We start from the raw sequence: 11,382 nt of genomic DNA on the forward strand, positions 1-11,382 counted from the left end.
AAATTGTCTAGCTAAAATAGATTCTGATCAAATAGATTCTGATCATCTTTCTTGTTAAATAAAATAAGGATGTGTGTACACAAAAAAAATACAATGTTTCATTACAAAATGACATTCTACAAATGAGTCTTATATACACATTTTAAGCATTAAATTAAACTAGAATACCTGCAAAATGGGAAGTATGTGATACAGGCCACTATACACTTGGGAGAAAGGCTGTTTGTTGTTGTTTACTTGCCCTCCATTCACCCTTTATTGCTTTTTAGTGAGGTCTTAGAGGTGACCTTTACAACAAACATGCAGCATTCAGTGGAATGATATATTGTAGCAATAATAAGTGTTGTGCATCGATTCATGAACATTTAAATCTCTACTGAATATTTTCCTATAGTGCCATAAACAGAATAGTTAAAAACATTTGATGCCTCTGACTGCAAACCTTGAGTTCCCTCTAAACTTGAATCACCAAAAAGGTTGTGGTCAACAGACTATCCCTTATTTTCCCAAAGCAAAGGCCTGATCTTTATCCCAACAGGCCTCATGATTTTCCCAAATGAATGAAATATATTTTTTAATGGAAAGGCTTCAATGTTATTGCAAAAGATGAAGACTCCAAGATATCCCAAAAGTAATCCCTTTGCCAGTCTGCAACAAGTAAGGCTAAGCATCCCATAGTAACAGGCAGTGGATCATTCTGATGATACTTATCACATTGTTATTTGGTTTTAATCATCATATTTGCTCCATCTGGACCTGTCACTCAGTGTAGCAATAAGGTGATCCATGTCTTTACAAAGCCACAGAGCTACACTACATGCTCGTCGAACATTTCATTCCAAAATCATGGGCATTAATATGGAGTTGGTCCCCCCTTTGTTGCTATAAGAGCCTCCACTCTTCTGGGAAGGCTTTCCACTAGATGTTTGAACATTGCTGCAGGGACTTGCTTCCATTCAGCCACAAGAGCATTAGTGAGGTCAGGCACTGATGTTGGGCGATTAGACCTGGCTCGCAGTTGGCGTTCCAATTAATCTCAAAAGTGTTCAATGGGGTTGAGGTCAGGGCTCTGTGCAGGCCAGTCAAGTTCTTCCACACCGATCTCGACAAACCATTTCTGTACAGACCTCGCTTTGTCCACGGGGGCATTGTCATGCTGAAACAGGAAAGGGCCTTCCCCAAACTGTTGCCACAAAGTTGGAAGCAAATAATCGTCTAGAATGTCATTGTACGCTGTAGCGTTAAGATTTCCCTTCACTGGAACTAAGGGGCCTAGCCCAAACCATGAAAAACAGCCCCAGACCATTATTCCTCCTCCACCAAACTTTACAGTTGGCACTATGTATTGGGGGCAGGTAGCGTTCTCCTGGCATCCGCCAAACCCAGATGGTGAAGCGTGATTCACACTACAGAGAACGCGTTTCCACTGCTCCAGAGTCCAATGGCGGCGAGCTTTACATCACTCCAGCCGACGCTTGGCATTGCGCATGGTGATCTTAAGTTTGTGTGCGGCTGCTCGGCCATGGAACCCCATTTCATGAAGCTCCCGACGAACCGTTCTTGTGCCGACGTCGCTTCCAGAGGCAGTTTGGAACTCGGTAGTGAGTGTTGCAACCAAGGACAGAATATTTTTATATACGCTACGCGCTTCAGCAGTCCCGTTCTGTGAGCTTGTGTGGCCTACCACTTCACGGCTGAGCGGTTGTTGCTCCTAGACGTTTCCACTTCACAATAACAGCACTTACAGTTGACCGGGGCAGCTCTAGCAGGGCAGAAATTTTACCAACTGACTTGTTGGAAAGGTGGCATCCTATGACGTGCAACGTTGAAAGTCACTGAGCTCTTCAGTAAGGCCATTCTACTGCAAATGTTTGTCTATGGAGATTGCATGGCTGTGTGCTTGATTTTATACAACTGTCAGCAACGAATGTGGCTGAAATAGCTGAATCCACTCATTTGAAGGGGTGTCCACATACACAAAAGTAACTAGCCTGCAAGGTCCACATCACCCAACACCTATGCAGAGGAGCAGAGGTCAGCACTATACAGCTGGTTTGTTCCACAAAAACAGTGCCTTTTGCATCCCTTTGATATTTTAAGTAGTAATTGTGCACCAATATTGAATTTTAACAGCCTGTTATATTAAATGAAGTGCCCTTTAATAAAGACCACATGGATAATTAAATAAATTCAGCATTTTGACATGTGCCTCCGTGCACCCTCTGACTTCAAGGAAGATTTTAACCCACTTAACCCTAAAATTTCTCCAAGTTTTCACCATCATTGTAAAGTTATTTTGTTGCTTTGACAAAGTAATTTTGAAGATTCACAAGGGGATTCATGGCTGATTTAAGATTAAATCACCAACCCTGTTACAGTCAATCCTGTTACGTTATTTGGCACTTTTTTCCCTTTTATTTAACCTCGAGATGGGAAAGTGTTTAAAAAAGTATAAAGTTGAACATGTGCTCTTTATGACAGAATGTTAAAATGAGGTGAAATTAAACTTTTTTTGACCAAGTTACACTTTCAAAAGGCACCGCAATTGGTGGAATGATCCAGCTAACTGCTATGGCACTCACACGCCCCCAAAAAGTTGAAATATGAACATACACGAATACTGTACATACATGATTCGGAGAAGACTATGCATGTTGGCCACAAGACAAATTGGTTTTAAGAAACCCAAGGGCAGGAATGTGTCATATCATTGTGAGGAATGTCCAGTCCTCTCTCCTTCTTGCTTACCTTACATGAGTTAAATGCTACATTGTAACTGGATTGCCTGGCACAGTGAGGATTTGTGTTTGGTCTCAAGACATTAGGCCCATTATCACCTGGCAGGGAGAATAGATAACCACAGGCCATGGAGGCCGAAGATTTATGCACATGTTGTACAAGGCACATATCATATGTCACATTTTACTGTAGAGTAAAACAAGCTTGCAAGTTCCTTTGAAAGTATGGATTTGACACGGAATTATGTCCTCATAGTGTAAATTTGAGACATGCGTGCTGGGAGTTCCTTTTTAGGAAGGGGAAGTCAGCAGCTGGAATAACAGAATATACAGGAAAACACACCAAGGCTGCTCTCTGGTGGTGAAGGATGGAAGCTCTTTACTTATCACTAAGGCCAACTGGGCCTTGACTCAACCAACCTGACTTGAAACAATATTTACCCATCTCTTTCTTAAGCATTATTCAGAATGAAATGGCAAGGGTTTACATTAACAATTTAATATATGCTAATTTCATTTAAAAAAGTATCAAAAGTAGTATAGCCCTGTTTTATAAAAGAGAACACTGTCTCCCTTACACATCACTAATAGTCAGAGTGAAGAAGCATGAAGAGGTAACATAAGGATGAAAGTATTCTAACACTTGGCAGTGATGCATTAGTGTATGCTGCTGATTGTGTGCTTGCTCTAGGCAATACGGTGTCTTAAAAGCAAGCAGAATACTGCAGCCCATGGTTGGGCCGCAGTGCCATTGGCCATGATACACCCAGTTGCTGGTATATGGCTGAGCTGTGCTAGTGCCTGATAAAGAGACAGAGGGCATGCACAGGGCCTGAGAGTGAGTGAGTGAATGACAACTGGAACATCCTCAGTAGAGCCACCCTGGAATCTCCCCCAGAGGTCAGAGGTGCCATAGGCCCAGCCTGGGGCAGAGCAAGGCTTTGTGTCTGGATGGCGTCAGCCTTTGACTCACACTGTGGAAGTGAGAGATGTCCAGGATAAAACAGGGGTTGTTCCAGTTCCTCTCTCACTCCCATCATGGCCAGTTCCACCTTCTGCCCACAGCGAGAGCTACAGGTATGTGTCCTGATGATCTGCCTCTGTGCTACTCAGGCTCTGTGTGGACTTCTGGAGGGGCGACTCTTTGAGAAGAGACTGGTCGTTAAGGACTGGTTGGTCGTTGAGGGCTGGTTGGTCATTGAGGGCTGGTTGGTCATTGAGGGCTGGTTGGTCATTGAGGGCTGGTTGGTCATTGAGGGCTGGTTGGTCATTGAGGGCTGGTTGGTCATTGAGGGCTGGTTGGTCATTGAGGGCTGGTTGTTGGGGCAGGGGAGAGTCTTTAGGTGTGTTTGGGAGGGGTGTGTCATTGACGAGGGGCGTCTGTACTGGTGAGTCTCTCAGAGTAGGCTGAGGTAGAGGATCTCTGAGTGGAAGCTGAGGGTCACCAGGTAAATTATAAGGGTTGGGGATCTCCGTGACAGGAGGGGTTTTCTTCATACTTCCTTTCTTCTTGCCCTTCTTCTCTCCCTTCTTCAGCTGAGGGGTGGGCTGAGGGGGAGGCAGGAGCGACTTGACGATGATGGTGGGGTTCTGACGAAGGTCCTGGCGACTGGGAGGCTCCGAGGCCATGATAGCCCTGGCACCGTGCATTCTGGGAGGGGACTTGCAGTGCAGTTCTCCGCGGTTCTTTCTCCAGCGCTTCAGCTGAACATGGTGCTCGCGCTCAATGTCCCGCTCTGACACAGGCACCTCTAGAACCTGAGGGAGGAGAAGACAGAGAGAGAGGTTACTGCTGGTCACTGATAGATTATAGGCATGCAGTACACTGTGAAACCTATGTACATAAATACTCAATTGGTTTAGTATATCTAGTAGGAAATGTGATTCAAAAAATTATAGTGCTAATGGCCAAGAGGAGAAAAGGCTCATCATTCCATTCCTTATCTTAACCTTGTTAGTAAATGTCAAACTGCCTGAGGCTAAAGGAGCTTCATAGTCACTCACAGTGAGGATGGTCAACTCTATCAGAGAGGCTATTGTCAAAGTGAAGAAACACTCACACGAAGCCAGGGAGGGACTAGACACTGACCAGTCAGAACTGTGTATCACTTTAACTTCCACTCTAAACTCTACTGTACTACTACATTTCTGAACAGCCATTGTTCTCTTTATCCAGGCACAGATGTCAATTCCACTCTGGGTAAAATAGCGGTGTTATGTCATTCTAATCTCTATGTAACTGGTCTCAGCAGCTATATGTACCCCAGCGTGCTTGAAGTCCAGTGTATCTCTACCGTCATTGACTCCCTGCTAGTGAAGTCCTTACCTCCCGGACGAGGAAGCCCTCCTGCATGTAGCGTGGCTCTATGGCCCTCAGCAGCTCCATGGTCTCATACTGGCCCTGACACGCCTTCAGCTTCTCACGGGTACCCAGCATGCACTTCAGCAGCACCAGGCCCACCCGGAAGATTATCTTCACACCTGAGGAGGGGTAAGAGGTCACACGGTCACTAACTGGACATGAGGGATGATTCCAGAGGTTAACATCCACAATTACAAGCATCACAGGAACTTTACTGATTATCCCAATTGGGTGATAAACAATACTGCAGATCTCCAGTGTATAAATTGGAGGTTGTAACTGAATGAATCCAAGACAGATGTTTGTGTGGGAGTTTCTGCAACTAACTAACCATCACAGAGGAACATGTCCCAGACGCGGAGCACTGAGGCCCAGGGCAGGGTGCGGGAGAACACACACATGAACCACTCTGTCATGTAGAGGATGGGCTCTATTTTCTGTTTCTCCAGGTGGCGGTAGGTTAGGGGGGAAACACGCCGCGTCAAGGCATACATGATCTCTCCATCTAACTGGATGGCCTCCTGCAGGGACAGAGGGGAGAGAGAGGAGTATGTAGTTTCATACTGACAGGAGAACAAAACATATCTTCCGTGGTCTACCTTACTCGATCCTGTAGTGCATTAGTGAAGGGTACATGTCTTACCAGCCCTGCACTGTAGTATCCAGGGAGGTACTTCTCACAAATTTGGACCAGCCCCCAGAATGCATCCTGTGGAAAAACATACAGATGATGGTGTAAGGAAATTGTGACTGGAACCATACCTTTAGAGGGAACCAAAACTAAAGCACACACTAGCAGCAGGAAAACTATAGGTGTAGCGTACATAAACAATTCCATCGTAACTAGGGTCACAAAAGGAAGGAAGCTGGTTGACAGCACTATTCACTGAGCTACATCACAGGTCAGGGAGTCATTGTGAGAGAACCACAGTTCAAGCATGAGCACAAGAGGCACAGGGCTCACCTCAGCAGGCATGTGCATGAGCAGCACAGCAGCAATGGGGGCCTGGGCTTGACAGTAGCCCTCCTCTGGCTTGTACAGTGTGTAGGCCTTCAGTACACGGAACAGGTCCTGCTGTCTGTATTGGTAAACAAACACACACACACAAACCCATGAACACAGCAATGAATACACACAAGGTCAAAGTAAGGTCAAACAAGACTAAAAGTCAAACATCAGTCCCTGAGTGAGGATAAATGATTCCATTGTGAGACAACTAACCCGTGGCCCCCTCGTGACACAAACATCTCATGGAAGGGGAATTGTCTGTGCAGGTCTTTTTCAATCACATCCAGCTCTTTTGGGTCTCCAGCCTGACTGTCCAGCTCCTGAAACAACACTAGGGAGAGTCAACCTCAGTCCCACACAGTAAAAACAAACAGAGAGCAAGGGAAAGAACATAACACACCTCGAACTTCCACCGGTTCTGTTCCCTCTTCACTTTTCCTCCTGACAGGTAGAGCCAAGCACGGCCTCGCAGTGAGGGAGGGATTCCTTTCTGGCACCGCAGTCTCACCTGTTAAACAGAGAGACAGAGAAATGTATTCATCACCAACCAAAGATTGTTCCAGTAAAAATAAAGCTGCATTGCAAGAGAGTTGTTATACTACAGTATTATAGACTCAGTATCGTTGACTGAACTGGAGGGACCCTGTATTCATGGAAAACAAAACAAGCCTTTGGACCTATACAATATTGTACGGGTTTAGTTGAATAACTCATTCACAGTTCTACTCAGTCTTTTGATTTTGACTGAGATCATAGGCTACTGCTACTCTTTCAAGAAGAGTATGAACAGCCATTGGAGGAAGTCATGGAACAACAAAGTAGAGAAGGGTAAACAGAGACACTATGACTCCTGACTGACCTCTGAGTCAACCAGCATAGCAGCCAGAGGAAACATTGCCTACTGATAATGTTTGTGTTTATTTAAGTGCGTGCGCTTGAGTGCGTTTCATGTGGTAATTCAACTAACCAAGTCCATACTTGAGATTGCAGTGAAAACAAGCTAGTCGCTGTCAAACCTGCAATCTCCACCCTAACTTTGTTACAGGGATGGGTCATGTGATGTTACCCCCACCCAGAGTCTTGCTCTGTCTCGTGTTCCAACATGGAGTCAGTGAGGAAGATAAAGGGATGGGATGGGTTGTGTCATGCCCTGCTGCTGACTCATGGGAATGAGATGTGGCTGAATTTTAATAGTTAACGTTAGACACACGGGTAGAACTGGCTAGGCAACTGGAGATGCAAACCAACCGGCCAGAGAGGCCACTGCCCAGAACAACCTCCATGAAGAAAAATGTCAAAAGCTTTACACTTCTTCCAACCATTAAAGTTTACTGGGGAACAAACAAGTCAGTGTCTGACATGCAGGTTAATCACTGGCTTGTCTGTGAATTATTAGGGAACGCAAACAGTGTTGTTGTCCTAACAGTAACTGTGCAGTAGCAGCCATTCCAATCCAGCCCAAACCCACAACATGCCTGGACAGAGGATGGCATGGAAGTAATACTTAGATTTAAAAAACCAGGGCAGAGTGCCAACAAGACGCAAGAACTAACTAGGCCCTGGTTGGCTAATAACATAATAAGGAGTTGCCACATACTGTGCAATAACTTACTTGGGATCGTTTGAGGAATAATTAAGACCAGATGGTAAGAGACAGTATCACAACAGTCTAGACACGGCAACAAATTAAGTTGTGTCAGACCTATAAATGTTCCAACTCTCAGCAACTCTCTGACCTTTTTGTGTCTCTTGACCATCCATTTGTTCCAGTTGCTTAGCATGTCCAGCCACTTGACCTCTCGCTGCCTCAGCACCTCTGGAGGAACATCCTGAGCCCTGAGGGAGACAGAAGAACAAGAGGAGGAAATGTTAGAACTTCCTAAATATAAGCAAAATTATATAATTAATTTTAGAAAGGTGTGTGTGTTACAGCTTTCCAGAGTTCCAAATTGTTTTATAAAAAAAGGTGTAGAACTAGAATGCAAATAAACAGGTTTTGAAGCATTAAAGATAAGAAATTCAAGCAGGCGGAAAGGATATAACAGGTATCTGAGAGGCATTACATTTTCCCTCTACGTACTTAGGCAGGGCGTGCCTGGCGCAGAGCCAGACAAGAGATTAGTTAATGCTATAATGTGGTAAGTTTGGCTCCATGCCGCCATCCAAGAAACGGAACTGAGAATGGAACATTCTCACAAAGCATGAGAAAATATATAGGCCTAACGTTTTCTTATAGCTTGGCCTGGTGGCGCTCAAGTAGCATGTAATCATCAGCATATCCTAGTAATCATGGGATATAAGAAGTCTTCAGAGAGGCCTTTAAATTTGGACAACCCTCTTTCCTCTTAAAGCCAGAATCCTTAGTTGCTGCATCTACTTTTTGTCTTTGAAATGATTGATCTATACCCATTGATTCTTGAAGAATATAACTTATAAATGCCTCATGAGCTTAGTTCAACTGTAGTACCCCATCAGAACCCAAAATATTTTACTCAAATGTTTGTAAACAAGAACTGTTTAGCCTCAAAGCATGGTTAAAACAGAGCTATGGATACAAGGACTGACCATCCATGATATCACATGTATTGTCTATGAATTTGAGAGCAGTTACATTTCTCCAGACCCATCTCTTACCTTTTTAGCTAAACAGGGGCGGGGAAACTCTGTTATTTTTTTTATTTTATAAAAAAAAATGTTCACCTTTATTTAACCAGGTAAGCCAGTTGAGAACAAGTTCTCATTTACAACTGCGAACTGGCCAAGATAAAGCAAAGCAGCGCGATAAAAACAACAACACAGAGTTACATATGGGGTAAACAAAACATAAAGTCAAAAATACAACAGAAAATATATATACAGTGTGTGCGAATGTAGTAAATTATGGAGGTAAGGCAATAAATAGGCCATAGTGCAAAATAGTTACAATTTTGTATTAACACTGGAATGATAGATGTGCAAAAGATGATGTGCAAATAGAGATACTGGGGTGCAAATTAGCTAAATAAATAACAATATGGGGATGAGGTAGTTGGATGGGCTAATTACAGATGGGCTGTGTACAGGTGGTGATCGGTAAGCTGCTCTGACAACTGACGCCTAAAGTTCTACACAAATGAAAATAAATTGACTCTGCTGTACTCAAGTTGAATTTTGTTCATCCCATATAAATCCTAATAAAAAAAACTTCCTATAAAACCCTGAGCCAAAAGAGGCACACCAACAATGAGGAGCCAGAATTGTGGCACAAGGCCAGCCAACCCTACAGAAAACAGGAAGCTCCTGGGCAGTGCTTGGCACAAATTTCACTCATTCCTTCCACTTGCAGTGTGCTACACTGCAGGGCCAAGGGGCATGACATAAGAACAAAGACTTCTCACAATTAGAGAGACTTACCTCTTCTTGCCTCTGGCAAAACCATAAAAGAGGAAATTGGAATAAAATACATAATATTTTTGAGGTATTAAGTTATTTGGAAGGCGAAGGGAGCATTAACCCAATGAGAGAAAATCCAGTTGTGTAATTGTACTCTAACTATGCATCCTAAGCTGGAAGCTATTAACGTAAGCCTACTATTAAAAGAAAAGAGACAAGTCAAAGGCATGAAAAATATGTGCTGAACCAAGTGTAAAAGGAAAAATGTGCTCAAGAAAACAAAATCTGGTGTCCCTCCAATCATGAAAGGGAGCGTTTGAGTCCCCATGCTGCATAGCCCAAATGTTTTAATATGACGTCAGTGTCCATAAGGCATTGTGATTCAAAGACGCAACAAATGAGGGAGATGAACAGGAAAGGAGATTAAGGTGATAAAGCCAGTCAGCGTCGCCCTTCACACCCCAGAGGTTATTCTCGGTTCCCCCTTTCAGAGTATTCTGTTCTTATCATCCTAGGCAAGACCAAAAACTGTATGTAAGCAGAGCGTCTGCTAAATGACTAAAATGTAAACAAACAATCAGGGGCCTCCCCAGAACTTCAGAGCAGGCTGGTGGCTTGAAGGGAGGGACTCTGCTTACAGAAACTTTATGATGCTAGTAGTCCACTGTTTGAGTAAATTTGTTCACAGATCTTAAAATAGTACACGGTATTTAAACAACTTAGTTTGATAAATAAATCACATTCGGTAAGAACAGTGAGTTTCTGCCAAGTCCACCTCAAACGGCCCCATTCACATATTAACTAGGTGACGTGATTGGGAGGTTGATACTGGAGGCATGTCTTTTTTATAGATGGGACTAGAGAATGTAACCCTTAAAAAAACACATTTGATGTAGTCACATTTCACATTTCCGCACCAAAGTTGTGAGAGTTAGCCAAGTAACTATAGGAGTGTGCAAGTTTACAAATTATATGGGGCAATGTGAGCAGAACACCAACGTTACTTACGATTGTTCGGAATACTGTTGCGCCCCTCCAATAAATCCATATTTATCCGTATGCCTGTCGTTGGTAAAGCCGTTGATCTCGGAGTCTGAGCCAAGGGAGCTCTCGTCGTCCATATGACTGGTGCTAATGGTCCTGATACTTATCGAGTCGGCCGACTGGCGACCATTCTCTATTTTAGCCATGATTCGCTCAATAATACATATATTTCTTTGGCACGGTCACAACCAACAGTATGTAACCAGACGAACGTTTACAAACAAAACCAATGCCATGGCATGGAATACGTAGCTTGTCTAGCTAGCTAGGCTAAATTGGCTGCTAACGATAGCTGTCAGGACTAGCTAGCGTCTGGTAAGTACCTAGCTAGCTAATTCATCTAGTTATTAACAAAATTCGTATCTGAGTGAGCCAAATGTTAGCAAATACCGCACGTTTTCCCCGTGTGATGTTGACGTCCCAGCCTTTTCAGACAGTAACGTCAGCTAGCTGCCGTGTGTGCGTTAATGATTAGCTGTAAACGAATCTGACTAGCCTAGCTAGCTTGTAATGTGTCAATGAATGAGTTAGCTTAAAAGTTAGCCGGCTAGCTAACTAGGTAGCACAATTCACCACAAATGTGATTTTGTTTATGTCATGTCGGTGAAGCAAGCTAAAAGACTGTTTGTGTCGTTCCTTCCTTCCTTCTGGTCCATGTATTCCGTTTCCTTGCCAGGCAAGTTGAGAAGTTCGGATGTCCTGGCTGCGCTCTCATCTAGCGCTGTGGTTGCAACTTGATTCCCCATTGGTTGTCACATCAGCTGCCTCACTCTCTTGAACGTCTGCAATATTTGGAGCTGCATATCCCACTTGCACACCATGACAGCATGCCCCATTCAAAATACTGAACAAATTCA

The 11,382-nt window shown here is 43.8% G+C and overlaps 1 protein-coding gene across 1 annotated transcript; it reads right to left on the reverse strand.

Annotated features, from left to right (window-relative positions):
- Window positions 1–2,151: 2,151 nt before the first annotated feature.
- On the reverse strand, window positions 2,152–11,291 carry LOC311141000 (TBC1 domain family member 10A-like). The gene is made up of 9 exons (XM_084176269.1): window positions 10,490–11,291; window positions 7,846–7,945; window positions 6,510–6,617; window positions 6,323–6,429; window positions 6,065–6,179; window positions 5,744–5,809; window positions 5,432–5,621; window positions 5,065–5,219; window positions 2,152–4,496 (listed from the first exon to the last, which is right to left on the reverse strand). Exons 1-9 carry the CDS (start codon window positions 10,669–10,671, stop codon window positions 3,810–3,812), a joined length of 1,710 nt encoding a protein of 569 aa, XP_084032395.1. The 5' UTR covers window positions 10,672–11,291; the 3' UTR covers window positions 2,152–3,809.
- Between the last annotated feature and the right edge of the window lie 91 nt (window positions 11,292–11,382).

The sequence above is a fragment of the Coregonus lavaretus genome (genome assembly GCF_964263955.1).
Source record: "Coregonus lavaretus genome assembly, chromosome: 14".
Taxonomy (NCBI): Eukaryota; Metazoa; Chordata; class Actinopteri; order Salmoniformes; family Salmonidae; genus Coregonus; species Coregonus lavaretus.